At 39.5% G+C, this 16,196-nt stretch overlaps 1 protein-coding gene across 4 annotated transcripts in view; it reads right to left on the bottom strand.

Moving 5' to 3' along the window:
- The window catches only part of ccdc186 (coiled-coil domain-containing protein 186), a 115,035-nt gene that overhangs the window by 57,761 nt on the left and 41,078 nt on the right, over window positions 1-16,196 (bottom strand). For all 4 annotated transcript variants that reach the window (XM_048609047.1, XM_048609045.1, XM_048609048.1 and 1 more), the window contains 3 exons: window positions 13,553-13,765; window positions 10,894-11,013; window positions 2,400-2,504 (listed from right to left, as the gene is read on the bottom strand). In XM_048609047.1, coding sequence (XP_048465004.1) covers window positions 2,400-2,504; window positions 10,894-11,013; window positions 13,553-13,765 — 438 coding nt within the window. The remainder of the gene's footprint in view (window positions 1-2,399; window positions 2,505-10,893; window positions 11,014-13,552; window positions 13,766-16,196) is intronic.

Here is a 16,196-nt window from a genome sequence, read left to right on the forward strand (position 1 = left end):
CCGCATCTGCTCCCAGGATGAGGCATTCCACTCCCGTACATCTCAGTTGTCCTCGTTTTTCAAGGACCGTAACTTCCCCTCCTCGGTGGTCGAGAACGCCCTCAACCGTGTCTCCCACATCTCCCGCACCTCATCCCTCACACCCCGTCCACGCAATAAAAACCAAAAAAGAATCCCCCTCGTCCTCACATACCACCCCACCAACCTCCGGATCCAACGCATCATCCTCCGACACTTCCGCCATCTGCAATCCGACCCCACCACCAAAGACATCTTTCCCTCCCCACCTTTATCTGCTTTCCGGAGGGACAACTCTCTCCGTGACTCCCTCGTCCGCTCCACACTCCCCTCCAGCTCCACCACACCCGGCACTTTTCCCTGCAACCGCAGGAAGTGCTACACCTGCCCCCATACCTCCTCCCTCACCCCCATCCCAGGCCCCAAGAAGACTTTCCACATCAAGCAGATGTTCACCTGCACATCTGCCAATGTGGTATACTGCATCCGCTGTACCCGGTGTGGCTTCCTCTACATCGGGGAAACCAAGCGGAGACTCGGGGACCGCTTTGCAGAACACTTACGCTCGGTTCGCAACAAACAACTGCACCTCCCAGTCGCGAACCATTTCAACTCCCCCTCCCATTCCTCAGACGACATGTCCATCCTGGGCCTCCTGCAGTGCCACAACGATGCCACCCGAAGGTTGCAGGAACAGCAACTCATATTCCGCTTGGGAACCCTGCAGCCCAATGGTATCAATGTGGATTTCACAAGTTTCAAAATCTCCCCTCCCCCTACCGCATCCCAAAACCAGTCCAGCTCGTCCCTGCCTCCCTAACCTGTTCTTCCTCCCACCTATCCCCTCCTCCCACCTCAAGCCGCACCTCCATCTCCTACCGACCAACCTCATCCCGCCCCCTTGACCTGTCCGTCCTCCCTGGACTGACCTATCCCCTTCCTAACTCCCTACCTACACTCACCTTTCCTGGCCCCATCCCCGCCTCTTCGACCTGTTTGTTTCCTCTCCACCTATCCTCTCCTCTATCCCTCTTCTATCCGCCTCCCACTCTCTCCCTATTTATTTCAAAACCCCCTTCCCCTCCCCCTTTTCTGATGAAGGGTCGAGGCCCGAAACGTCAGCCTCTCTGCTCCTATGATGCTGCTTGGCCTGCTGTGTTCATCCAGCCCTGCACCTTGTTGTCTCGGATTCTCCAGCATCTGCAGTTCCTACTATCTCAAAGTAGAAAATTACTCAGTTTCTCTCTCAGAAATGTAGGACTGATCCAATCTGGCAAATTATCAGCACCTCTCTGCTCTCAATCAGCAACAAAGTGATGGAAGGTATCACTGACAGTACTAACAAGTGGCACTTACTCATCAACAACTTGCTCCCAATGTTCAGTTTGGGTTCTACATTATACTTATAGTCTAAATATGGAAAATAAAGTTAAATAGCAGGGATGAAGTGAGAGTGACTGCCCTTGACATCAAGGAATCACTTACTCAAGTGGGAAGTCTCAGTAAAACTGTGTCAATGGGAATTGGGGGGAAAGATTTCTACTGGTTACAGTCACACCAAACACAATGATTGCAGTTGCTAGAGGTCAATGATCTCAGTCTCAGAACTTTGAGGATTTCCTCAGGGTAGAGTCCTAGCCAGCCATATTGAATCTCTCCCACCAAACTGGGAATATGACAGTGCACAGATGAACAATTAGGGCAGGCAACCAAGCATTCCTGTCATTTGCTCAGTATGTACTCTACATACAATTCTATTATCATTTTTTATGCTTAAGGAAGCCTACCAAAGTTAACCTCATTCCCACTAACGCTTTTCCACTTGTCTGGAACATTCCTCAAAACAATAAACATCACTTCTGACAAATACAGGCAGAGTTTGTCAACTGGGCTCCATTAACCAACCACTGCAAATTTAAACTAAACATTACAAATTTTTAAAAAATGCGCCAAGTGCAAACAAAGCATCAAAAGCAGCAGGATCCTATTGGATTGAATACTAAATGAAACACTTGGGCACCTGCATGCCATTTGGCTGTTCACAGATTACATATTATGTGACACAACTATCCTACAATATGTATTATTTAAGACAATACAGTTCCTGATTTTAAAAAACGCATTGCAAGCAACATACCCTCTAAGCTGCGCCATCACCCAGCTGCTGGGAAGTCCTGCACACATCAATCCTCATGTCACTGCAGGACTTCCACTTCCAAAGGCTGTTGCCATATGCAGACTTCACAGGTCTGCACAGGAGGGGAAAAAACTAGAAAGAACTTTGCAAGGTACAAAGAATGGTTTAACAGATGGCAAAGGGTACGGCAACTGAATAGAACTTATAAAGTACAAGATATGACAAATATCAAGCCCAAACTAACCTGGTAGGTTTTGATGATGTCTTGACAGTTTCTCCGGATTTGTTCAGCCTCTTCTTTAGCCTGAGTTAATTTGACTGTTGTTTCCTTCAATTTTTCTCTGGTTTCCTGTAGCAATGCAAAGAACACACATGGTAAATTTTAAGTTTGGTAAAATAGCTGGATATTACTTTTGCATGTACTAATTATTCCACAGCATTAAAAGATTTCTAGTCAACTATGCCAAATACTTTAAAGCGATTCTGTTATAATCCACTAAGTAGTCATAAATATTATATACTTCCATGATTTTTACTGTCTCTTTTGTTAGAATATCTTGTTATAAAACTGCATAATTGAAAAAAAAATTGTAATCCTCCTAGATTCTCTGCCAATAAAACAGCCAACAGTCCAAAAGTATTCCGAAGAGCAAAGATAATCCTCAGGCCATCTTCATCACAACTAATAGGTCTAGTTAAATGTGCTGTGCCTCTCTGCTCCTGCTCCTCTCTCATAATAAAGTGCAACAACTTTTTTGTAATGAAGTTGGAGGTCATCCATTAAGTTGTCTCAGTTGCGTCTCACCTCTTCGCTTCCCTATAAGCCTGAGCCCCTGAATGTATGTTTGTTTCTAAGTTCTCAAAGTTGTTCTGCAATTTAATGTTTAAATAGTATTCTTCAAAATGTTATCCTTTTGTTCTCCATATCCTACTGTAGGATTTCCCTATTATGTACCATGTCATAGAGCTTAATCATTTCAAATGTCTCAATTAGATCATTCATGAAGCTATTGAATTCAAAAGAATACAAGCCCAGTTCATGGAAACGTTCTTGATATTTTAACGCATTAAATATCAGGTTACTAGGTCCTCTTAAAGCAATAGTGGCAACTCTATTGTGAGTGTTTTACAGTCAGACCAAATAAACAAAGAAAGACATTAGCTTCCTTTTGGTTTAGAAGAATCATAAAAACGTATTTTTGCTTAAGAAGAGCCCATAGACTGGAAAACTTTCATTGCCTGCTGCAGATGACCTGGCTGAGGTCACATAGAAGAACAATTTCTCCTGGAGAATGGAGCTAGTTCAGAATAGTCAGGAAATAGATTACCTCAGTGACAGGGTTTTAGTTTGAAACTTCTAGACCAGAATTGTTTGGTTAGAACTCTGAAGGAGTTATTTGAAACCAAGGAAATTTTAAGCTCAGTTATATGTATAATCAAAGAAGAGGTTATGAACCTCTCAAGCAGGAATTAAAGGAAACAGTTAAGTCAAACTCAGAGGTGATAGAGAAGACCACTCTGGTATATGAGTACTGTAAAGTGATGGTATTGAGAATACATTGAATTTGGTTTTGCCATGAATTTGAAAATCTTCGAAATTTTATTAATAATTTAGTTTGTGCTATTTTATCTTCATTTCATTTGTGCAAATAGCATCTGTTTTCTTAATGAAAGCAAATCTGCAGTATTGTATGCTTGTGCTTTGAGAAAGATTTTTTTAATTAATATGGTAGTCTATCAAGCCAAATTTCATTCCAAGTTCTGACTTGTCCAGTAATAATATCAGTTAAGATCATAACATAAAACCCTGTACAGCAGCAGTAAGTGCCCCTCGCTCTTATTTTCCAAACTCCTTGCAATAAACACCAACATTTCACTGAGACCTTCCTAATCATTTGCTATACCTGCAAACTAACTTTGTGATCCATGTAGCAAGGCACCTCGCTGTCTACTACTGCAGGATAGATCGCAACTGATTTAGAAGGGAAGTCCAGGTTTGAACCTGTCAATCAAGGTTCCATTCTCCCACAATATTAATCAGAATTGATTCAAGCCCATCACACCATGATCTTGGGACTGTGGCCATGGTATATTATCCATTCTCAAGTTCTGTACAGACTGACAGCATACCATACCACATACTTCCAACTTGGTTTTGTTCTCTGTTTTCCAAGTGAATGTAACCTCACTCATAATTCTATTCTTAAATATCTGGTTGTAGCCAGAGATGCCTCAACGGCTTACTGCTCCTGGTCTGTGAGGAGGATAGCCATAAACCACAGGAGGATATCAACAGACTGGTTAGCTGCACAGAGTAGTGATAAATGGAATTCAACCCAGAAAAGTGTGAGGAAACGGACTATGAGAGGGTGAACAAGACAAAGAATTCAAAGTAGGTGCCTGAAAAGTAGTGAAGATCAGAAGGACCTTGGTGCGCATATCCACAGAACCCTGAAGGTAGATAAGGTGGGTTGAGGAGGTTTTTGGGGTACTTGTATTCTATGCCTTTGCTAATAAAGGCAAGAGCAGGGAGACACTAGAACCATCCAAAACAAAAGTTAGGCTGGAATTGGAGTACTGGTCACATTATAGGAAAGATGCGATTACACTGGAGAGGACTCAGAGGAGATTTGCCAGGATGCTGCCGAGGATCTGCATCATGAGGAAACAATGGATAGGCTGGAGCTGTTTTGCTTAGAGCAGTGAAGGTGGAGAGAATACCAAGTAGAGGTGTAAAAGATCATGAGGAGCATACATAGCGTGGATACAAAGGATTCTTCCTAACAACTGAGGGAGGGTCAATAAATATAAAATAAGTGCTAAGGTAGAAAGCTAAGAGGAGAGTAGAGGAGATTTTTATTCCCACCCAGTGGGTAATTGGAGTCTGGAACTCACTATCTGAACAGAGTGGATAAGTAACATGCAAGCATTATTTAGGTATTCACTTGCATTGCCATAACCTCCAGGACTATGGGCTGTGAGCTGGAAATTGGTCTTGGTTGACCAGTTGAGATACAATGGGCCAAAAGTACTCCTTCTGCACTATGAACATCTAATAGTACCTCATTTTTTATCCTCCATCAACTACTCATTTCACTCCTTTGTTTCATTTCCTGCTCCAAGTCGCACCACCTCTTCATAAAGACAAAACACTGTGGAGGCTAGAAATCTGAAACAAACACAGAACACTGGAGAAACACAGCAGGACTCTTCTTCAGAGTTATGGTTCCGAAGAAGAGTCATACCAGACTTGAAATGTTAACTATGTTTCTCCCTCCACAGATACTGAGAGACCTGCTAAGTTTCTCCGGCATTCTATTTGTTCCACTACCTCTTTATCTGTCCTCACTTGCATTGTTGATTCTCAGAAAGTTTCAGCACTATGTTTAAATCTCTTATCAAATTGCTCCTCTGAACCTGAACTGGATTAGGGTGGAAGTGAAAAATTTGATTGCACAACAGGCAAATGAAAGAATTTCAAATTAGCTACAGCTGTTCCAGTATCAAACATGCTGGCAATCAGCAGGAATATTTAAGGATTAACATCAGCAACATAAATGATGTACCCAATGCACACAAGCATGGAACGGCATTTTATCCAGAATTTGCACAAAGTCAAACTCGCCAATCAGTTTTTTGCACCCCCAATTTTTGCCACTACTTCTGGAGCTTCAAAATATGATGTTAAAAGCAACCAGTGATCTGATGTGAAATCAAGAAACTCTGTACCCTATTTCTGTAATCACTGCATCATTGCTCATTTAATCTGCAAATACAATAACTTTAAAAAGAAACCAATTATTTGCAATTTGCATCCAGGTCCTACAATGCCATCTAGTGGTGCTTGAAAAGAAGGTCTGGAATCAGGTTGAATTTGTAAATTTACAACATCCTAAACTTAAATTATTAATACAGATTTTAAATATTCACAACAATGACAGTCTCAAGCTGAAAATTGTAATGATATATTTTGCCCTTTAATGGCTAAAGAATTTCAAATAATGAAACACAAAGTGCAGCAACTGATCTGGAACCTTAGATCTTCAGATCCTGAAAGCTGAAACGTTATCAAAATGTAAAGGTGACAATCTGCAAACAAAGATTTCAGAAGCTCATGTGCTACAGTATTTAAAAAGTTAAAGCGATCTCATCAGTTGAGACATAGGAAAATGCTAGATAAAATAAATTCAGAATATTAAAGTAAGCAGTAAGATATAAAGCAAAGATACACAAGTAGTTGTAAAATCAAGTTATTTTTTCACTCAAACGGTGATGACTGTTTATGTTGGCGGTAGGACTGAAACAAAACAACACAGAAAAGTTACAACTCAGAAGCAGACCATTTGGTCCTTAGTCCTGTATGATACAGTATGTCAAATACACATTCAAGTTTTTTTTAAAAACATGTGATGAATACTTCTGCCTCAACAACCATTTCAGGAAGCGGGTTCCACAGGATAAAAATGAAATTTCTTGATTACTTCTAAACCTCGTACCCCTTACCCTAAATCTACGCCATTCGTTCAAGGGGAATAGTGCCTACCTATCCACTCTATCTAGGCCCCTCAATTTTTAAAAGCTCAGTTAACTCTCATCTCAGCATCTTTTGTTCCAAAGAAAACAATCTCAGCTTTCCAATCTTTTCTGAGCTCAAATTCTCCTTTCCTATGTGGCCTGAATTCCAAGGTCCTTTTTCTTTTCAATGCTTCACAGCATCCTACCATTGTCTCTCATCCTAATCGAAGACCTTCTTTTTTGTCCCTCAACCCCATTCATTGCACATATATTATTGGCATTTCTTTAATTTTCTCAGTTCTGACAAAACATCACAACTTGAAATGTTAAGTCCATTTCTCTCCACAGATTGAGTATTTGTAACATTTTTTGACTTCACTGCATATTTCTTTACTTTGCTTGACCTCCCCGTCCGCAAATTATCTTGCGTCTTGCCAGATCAAATTCCAGTTGCCACTTGCCTGCCCACTTAACTAGTGCAATGACAACTTATTTTGTCTGAAGCTTTCTTCCTCAGTATCATGAGTGCATGATGAAGTCCCAGTCATTCATATAAACCACGAGAAAGCGAGGAACCCAGTATGGAATCCTACAGAACCCTACTGGAATCAGACAAATAGAGTATAATGTGAGGATGTGTGAGGTTATTCACTTTGGTCACGGGAATAGAAAAACAATGCTTTTGAGGTATGAAAGTTGCAAATGTTGACCTTCGGAGATATTTGGGCATGCTTGTACAAGTAACACAGTTAGCAAGAATAGCAAGCAATTAGGAAGGCAAATGACATGATTTTTATTGCAAAGGGACTAGAGTATAAGAATGAGGAATTTGTTCCAACTATTTGGGTCTTAGAAATACAAAACTGGTGTACCATGTAGAGTTTTGGTCTGTGGACTAAGGAGAGTTACACTTACTTTGGAGGCATTGTAGCAAAAAGGTTCACTGGATTGAAAGGGCTGGCCTATGACAATAGGCTGAGTAAACAAGACATAAAATTTCTGGAGTTTAGAAGAATGAGGGACGATCTGATTGAAGCAGAAGATTCTGAAAGTGCTTAAACAGCCCTTGGATCCCACTGCAATTTCCTTTACTGACCAATCTGTCATTCAGAATATTGTCAAAAGCCTTGCTAAAAGTCATATAGATTTTATCAAAACATACTACTCTCATCAGTCCCCTTTGTTAGGTGCTCAAGGAAAATTCAATCATGTCAGTCAGACATCATCTGTCCCTAACAAATCCAAGTTAATTGTTCCTGATTAATCTGTGCTTTTCTAAATGATGATTTACACAGATTTGCTCATGGCAGAAGTTAGATTAGTGCCTCATAATTTCTCGCATCTATTTGTTTCTTCTTTTTAAAATGAAACAACAATAGCAATTTTCCTGTACCACATTCGCAGCAAAAATGAACTAGCAAATTCTCTGCTTCCTTCCTTGTTTCCATAGTCACCTGGGGTACATTTCATCCAGATTTTACGTTTCATCTCCTCTCTTATTATATTTATCCCATCTAATAATTCACATTGCTCTCCTCAACTACAATGTCTGTATTATCACCCCTTTTCTGTTAAATAATGCAACGTGTTCGCAATGAACCATACCCACAAATTCTACCTTTATTCTAATAGGTCCTACTCTTTCCTTAGAGAAATGCATTAGGGATCAATCAACTGGATGTTACAACAGAATGAGTCGTGGCAACAGAGGGATGAAATTTTGTGATCCAAAAGCCTTTACTCATTCTTGGTTCTGTTTTTGTACTCAAACGTCATAATGTGTCAAAAGGACAACTGTTTATATTATGCTGCCCTCAAAGATCAGAAACTATAACTTCCTTTACAGAGTTGTACAATCATTAAATCTTAGCACAGGGCATTCATTCAGCCCATCACGTCTGATATCTCTATAAAAGTAGACTTTCCAATTAGTCTTAATCACAACTCTTTAACAGTAAGCAGAAATGTATCCTTTTTAAAGTATTCAAGGGAGGCACCAGAGTGTTGGAGAACTGCAAACATTACATCCTTATTTGAAAAAGGTTGAAAGGATAAAACCATGTAGTTCGTTTAAATTCAGCAGTGGGAAACTTGACAAGTATTTGGAATAGAATTAAAATTCACTTCGAATATGAAAGCATTGGACAAAGTATAGAGGTAGTTTACAAGGATCACGCTGGGGATAAGAAATTTTTGTTACCAAGATAGATCGGAGAAGATGGGACTTTCTTCTTGGGGAGAAGGACAAGAGGAGATTTCATAGAGGTCTTCAAAATCATGAGGCTGATCAAAGTACATACGGAGAAACTGTTCCCACTTGTAAATGGACCACAAACATTGGGGTGCAGATTTAAACTGATCTGCAAAAGAAGCAAATACAGTGCACAAGGAAACTTTTTCATACAGACAGTGGTTCAAGTCTACAATGCATTGCTTGAAAGTGTGGTGGAAGCAGGTTAAATCCAGCCATTCAAGAGGACATTAGGCGATTATCTGAATAGAAATCATGCCCAGGGAGAAAAAAAAAGGCAGGTGATCAGTACTGAATAATTGTATTCATTCTGAGTGCCCTTGGAGACACAATTGGTCAAATAATCTCCTGCACCTTAACAATTCTTATTCTGAATAATTGTCTAGTTGCCTTTTGAAAGTAACTACATAATTTGCTTCCATCAGCCTTTTATACGCTCTGTTTCATTTTGTATAGTCCATGATCTAGAGTCCATTAAGATCTATCACAATGATTTGTTATTGCACATTACCCTATTATCCAACTAAATAACCCAGAGATAAGTCTGATTCATAAACTTTTCTGGATTTCATTTTCAAATCTCCATTTGACAAGTAGACATTTTAAAAAATTATTTTGTGGGATATGGACATCATTAGCTAAGTCAGCAATTATTGGTTACCATCCAGAGAGGATGGTGGTGAATGGTCTTCTTGAACTTCTGCAGTTCCTGAGATAGAGGTACACCACCTGTGCTTTAGGAAGGGAGAACCAGCAAGTGAAGGAATGGTGATATGGTTCTAAGTCACAATGGTGTGGAACTCGCAGGAAAACTTGTAGGCGGTTATGATCCCATGCATTTGTTGCCATTGTGGCATAATGCATGTATGTTGATAAATGTGAAGTTTTCCACTTGGGGCCAAATACTGAAAGGCAGATTATGATCTGAATGGCTATGAGAGGAATGTGCAATTTGGCCTCGGTGTCCTCTGTATCCATGCTGAAGATAAGTACGTAGTAAAGAAGGCAAATGATCATTCCGTGCTTTCACAGGTCTGGCATCAGGCAATTCTGAAGCACCAAAATGGGACACAATGGGGAAAGGTACGTGAAGCACTGTTCTAGTTGGTAGATGTGTTTGAAAGGTACTGTCTCAGGACCATAGATGAGTTGTTGTACTGCATCTTGTAGATGGTATGCATTCCTGCCATTGTACAACATTGGTGGAGAGAGTGAATGATGAAGGTGGCGTTTGAGGAGCCAATTAAGTGGACTGTTTTATACTAGACGGTGTCAAGCTTCTTAAGTCTTATATGGCTGCACTCATTCAACTAAGTGGATAGGATTCCATCACAACCTTGTCTTGTCAGTGATGGATAGGTACATGAGACATAGAAACAGAATTACTTGCACAGAATTCCTAGGTTCTGATCTGCTCTTATAGCAGTATTTAAATGGTTGGTCCAGTTCAGTTAATAGTCAATTTTAGCTCCTTAGTTTATTGATAGTGGGGTACTCAATGATGTACAAGCGACTGAACAAGAAGGTGAGATGGTTAGATTCGCTCTTGTTGGAGGTGGTCATTTCCTGGTACTTACAGTGTCAACGTTACTTGCCACTTAGCCCAAGCTTGGATGCTGTCCAAGTCTTGCTGCATTTGAACGTGAACTGCTTCAGTATATCGAGAATGGCAGATGACATTGAACAATGTGCAATCGTCAGGGACCATCCCCAGTGGGATGCATGCCAAAGCAAAATCCCAGCAGAAAGCTTTATTTTCTTGGCCAAAAGCAAATTAAGCACCAATTTTAAGATTATAAGCAATTTTGACTTTCATTTCTTTTTTTAAAAAAATGCCATGATCCATCCTTCAATTCACTGTCCTTCTGTAATAATAATCAACGCTATAGGGAAAAGACTGCTTTTCAAATGAGACATTTCACTGACTACCTTACTGTTGTTTCTAGATTTAACAGTTAGAAAGTGTGCTAACCTTGTGTGTATCCATTTCACTTTTCAGTTTGTTCTGAGCCCATTTCACTTTGATGATGTTGGAGTTGATGTCTTCCTTTAGTTTTTCAACATCTTTGTTGAGCTTTGCAGCTTCTCCTTCCTGTAATCATTAAACAAACATTTAAAGCCTGTAGTTTTGAATGCAGTTCTCAGGAAGGGTCACTCAATCTGAAACATTAACTCTGATCTCTCTCTGGCTGCTGCCAGACCTGCTGAGCTTTGCCAGCAATTTCTTTTTTTGTTTCTGATTTACAGCATCTGCAGTTCTTTTGGTTTTTATCCAATAACTTCTTGTTTAATGCTGTCTCTGATATAAAGATAACTGTTAAAAGATGAACCAACTGCTCCCAAAGGTGATGTCCAACCCTTGTAGTTTTGAACTTCTTCCCTGATTCTACTTCAAGATTTTGAGTGAAGATCCCTTCTCATTAATTTAATTAGATCGTTCTTTGTTATCATGGGTATTCCTCCTTTTCCATTCTTTGTACACTGGAATATTTCTTTTCCAACTTTAATCAACTTCTATCTATGTTTCTGTAATGACAATTAGATCTAAAACATTTATCGATATTTGCGTCAGTAATTCATCTATCTTCGAAAAAGTGGCATTGGTTTTTGTCTGTACTGTTCCCTGCATTGAACTTACTCGCTCTGTTCTGTTATCATTAGCCTCTCTGCCTTACCTTATCTTTATGGACATGGATGTACTTTTCTATTGCCTAACTTTTATCTTTGGTTTCTCACACATTATTTTAAGGCAATCTTTTCCACTCCTCCCCCCGCACCCCGATCGTACTTGCTGCTGCACCCTTATGTTTGTTCGCTCTGTCATGCCCTGGTCACCGCTACCTGTACTGTATTGCTACCCTACACTATTACTTTGTTATTTTTCTTCAACTTCCAAATCTCACTCCGCAGGATCCCTTCAACCCTACTATTTAGTTTAAATTTTCTCGACAGCATTAGTTACACGACTTGCCAGGACATTAGTGCTAGCATGTGTCACAAAAAGTTATCCCACCAGTACAGCTCCCGATTTCCCCAGGATGCAGCTATTGTCCCTTGAATTGAAATCCATTTCTTCCACATCAGCCTTTCAGCCATGCATTCAACTATTTGGTCATTGACTCTATGCCAATTTGCTCATGATTCGGGCAACATTCCATAGATTATTATCTTTTTCAGTTATACCTTTTTAGTTTAGCCCCTAACTGCTCATGCAGCTTCAGCAGAACCTCTTTGTTGGTACTCCCATGAACCACAATAATGAGAGCCATCTCTCTAGCCCTGAGGAGACATCCTTAATCCTTGCACCAGGCAGCATTTGAGACTCATGCTCTTTGCTGCAGAGAACTTGACTCTCCCCTTGACTGTACTGTACCCCACCATGACTGCATTCCCTTTACTCCGCCAACTAAAATGGCTCCTTTTACCAAAGTGCCACAATCGGTTTGTTGACCCCATTTCTGTCCACAGAAGTTTGAACCTATTGGATAACCACAGGAACTGAGGCTCTGATGACTTCAGGATACCCATAACTGTCTCATTCACAGTCACACCTACCTGACCCTGACCATACCAGAGGTACCTAGACTAAGTGATGTTACTCTTTCAGAATAAAGTATCAAGGCAACATTCCCTATCCCTGAGACATCTTGGTGTCTGCATTTTGGGCTCCAGCTTATCAGCTCTGAGCTGAAGTGCCTTGTCAGAAGAGTTGGTGCTTTCACCGCTGCGGCCTGGATTCAATTCCCACTCGATGAATAAATTTCGAGACTCTTGTAATGCTGTGGTAGTGTTCCTACATCTGAGCTAGGAGGTCTGGGTTCAAGTCACACTTGCCCTGGATGTGTGTCGTAACATGCCTGATATGGGTTCTTCAGCAGTGGGTGAGTTGGCGTTTGGACAGGGGAAGGCGGAAACTGGTGTCATGCTGAACTACGGATTTAAAATAAACCTTTATGAATTTCAAAAGCATTTTGCCACCTAATTCAAGATTTAGATGTTGGCCTTTTAGATACCAGATGCCATGGTGGGATTTGAATAATGTCCTTGGGATTATTAGTCCAGTGACATTACCAATATCACACCAGGTCCTCTAACATCTTGCTCAGCTCACCAGCAAGAATTATGAAAATTATAAATGGTCAAAAAACATAATAATGAATCTCATCCCAGAATACATCATTGATAAAACAATGTGTGAAGGTGTTGACTGAGGTATTAAATGCTATCTCAATAAGGATGTTTCTTGTCCTCTGTTATCTGATCTATAACCAGCACAGTTGGTATCAGGGTGGAATAAAAAAAAAGAGTATTAGTTCACAATAATTGTGGAATATGTAGCAGGGTGGTGGTGGGGCAAAATAATCATAAGAAGCCATAATTTTTGTTCTTCTTCAATATGCAGCTACTTCTGTTGTAGACTGTCATTAGTCAAGTATGATTTCAATGGGTCTCAGATCAGTGATTATCATCCAGTTTACATTGGAAGAATAGGCAGTTGTAGTACAGGCTCCTGTGTGTGGGTATGCCACCTGAGTAGACTTAAGTGAGAAAAAGAGAGCAAAACTGATTAAGAATTTTAAAGATGGCTTATTGCAGTTCACAACAAGATATAGTTTCACTACATAAATTACCTTTGCCTCATAGAGTTGCTGTAATCTTGCCTTCTCTTGGGTGAGTTGTTTGGTCTTTGTTGTCAATTTCTCCAGTTCTCGGTTTGCATCCCTTAATTTTTTTTCAATTCCCTCCTTCTCTTTTCGAAGGTCAAGGGCTTCTTTCTCTCCTCTAACATACTTCATTACCATCGCTTCTTTCTCTTGACGAGCCTCCTCACATTTTTTGTTTGTCTAAAAAGCAAGAACCAATTCATTTTTCAAGTTCACTTTTAAAAATAAATGATTTAGGCAACATCGGGTTGTCCATTTACACCAAATGTAAAAGTAGAAGTAACTTGAATTAAGTTTACAGGCAAGTGTGATTCACTAATAGTTAACTCAGTCTTGATTGCAGTGAGATGTCAGGAAAACTGTATTTTTATACAAATATCAACTGTCTAATGCTTTGGGCTTTACTCGCCTCCACTTTCATTGTGTGTTGTAAGTGGCATTGCAAAATGTGAACAAAGACAACTGCAATGAAGACAAATGTGTCACTGTTGCATACGGTTTTGGAGACTGTCAAACTTTAAAGAAATCTATCAGAGGGAAAATCAGAAATTTAACTTGCCCTAATTGGCACTCCACCAACCTTGACTTTGCAAGTGATGGCTAACTGTGGAATTCATCATGTTCTTTGAAATTTTCAATGGCATTGATTGTGGGGACGTAACATCATCGTCAATCTTTCTATATTAACTTCTGACATGATCTGCAAACCATTGAAGATAGCAGGCTATCCATAATTGGAGGCGAAATGAATAGTCAATTAATACTGTATGGCCAGAACAGCGGAATTCCATGCTTCTCTTCATATAGATTCACAGACTCTTCAACAAGGATCTAACAATGTTGATCGATCTTTTTATTGAAGCCCTCATGCTCAACTTTAATGGTAATGTGAAAAATTTTGAACACATATGAACATGAAAGCGACAGCCTAATGAAACGGTAGGATTGAGATATTTTTCAATAATTAAATCATTTTGACATGGATTTGTTTGATTACATTTATTTGACTGTGGTTAGCTGCAAAACACTTTTTATAAGGTTGCTTTCACGGTTCAATCTAATGTAAATTTTTGACTAACAAATGTAAAAACTTTGCAGTATAAGGCTGTTATTCAAAGGAAATGGTTATGTTTTAAAATAGTTTAGTTTGTCACAGAACTACTAACTGGCTTAATCGTTTTGTATGGTTATCTTGAGTTTTAGTTTATTTTGGGCATTAATCGTTCCTATATTTAAAAGATTTTGTTGGTTTGGGAAAACATTCATAAGTATCAGTTAGCACATTTTGGATGATATTAAAATCACTAAGATATGGCACTATATACGTACTCCTAGGCAGGCAGAAATGGTTTCATTGGTGCCACATTATCAGTATAGATGTAAGATGTTGGCAGGTTGATGCAGATAAGCTGACACAAAGGGGTTATCTTTCAAAACCATTAGCATATCGAAGAAAAAATCAGCAGATAGCAAGAAATGATGTCACATAAATGACCATTACTCTTAAAGAAACCAATCAGGAATTCAGCATAAACCGTTTAGTCAAAATCAGAGATCACATGTAGTCCATCTTTTGGCAAACCAATTAGCGTTCAGAGCACCTTTGATTATGTATAAGGGTAGCAGTTAGGGTACATTTACGAATGAACGTACCTCTGGAGCAAAGGGGATTTAAACTTGAGCTTCCTGACTCAGAGGTATGGATAATACCATTAGACCATAAGAACCCAGGGTAGTCACTATCAGTGGTTAATAAGCAGTAATTCTTAGTGGTTTGGTGCAGAAGTAAGGAAGATTGAAAGGAGAACTTCAATCAACAGAAGAGGACAACAGATGTGTGTCCGGTCAACTTGAGTAGCGAGCTGGTGTTCCAAAGTCAATTGACTGAAAACTACTAATTTTATTAAGTATTATTTATTTTGTACTTGTACAGATAAAGTTGATAAATTAGGTGCAACTTTTGAAAATATGCTTAAAATGAGTCTTAGGACTAAAAACTTTATATATGCTCTCTCAAATTCACTGTATAATTTAATTGCAAGACCCAAGTCAAGTTAAAGTGAACCCCAAAATCCTCCAGCATAGTTCTGTTCAGCTGACACAAATCCACCAAAAAATTCCTTTCATGCCACCAAGGCTTGTCACTTGAAGGGTGTAACATTAGTATGGTGTAAAACCAGAATTAAAATGTAATCAAAAGTCAAGTAAATGTTCTAGGAAAATTCATCAACTTACTGCAGTTTTTTAAAAAAATATGTATCAGAAAGGGATCCATTCTGCTGTGATCTACCAAAGGAATAAGGGCCGATGTATTTTTGCAAATTACCACTCTCCCCTTAGACTCTCCCCTACAATGCAGATCATAATTGACAGCCAGGTATTCCTCACAACTTAATACAGGTCCTAATGGCTGCAGTTCACAGATTAGCACTTGCATTACTGCAACTTCAGTTCACGCTGAAACCATAGTACGCAAAAGAAGCACAGCATTAAATACGCTCTCTCCTATTATAATTAGTTAAAAATCCAACTTCAAACCTGATCAAACTAGCTTTTAAGTTGCAAGTGACACAATATATTCCACCAGTACCATTTGTCCTGGGGTCACAGA

The sequence above is a fragment of the Rhincodon typus genome, chromosome 20 (genome assembly GCF_021869965.1).
Source record: "Rhincodon typus isolate 14 chromosome 20, sRhiTyp1.1, whole genome shotgun sequence".
Lineage (NCBI taxonomy): Eukaryota > Metazoa > Chordata > Chondrichthyes > Orectolobiformes > Rhincodontidae > Rhincodon > Rhincodon typus.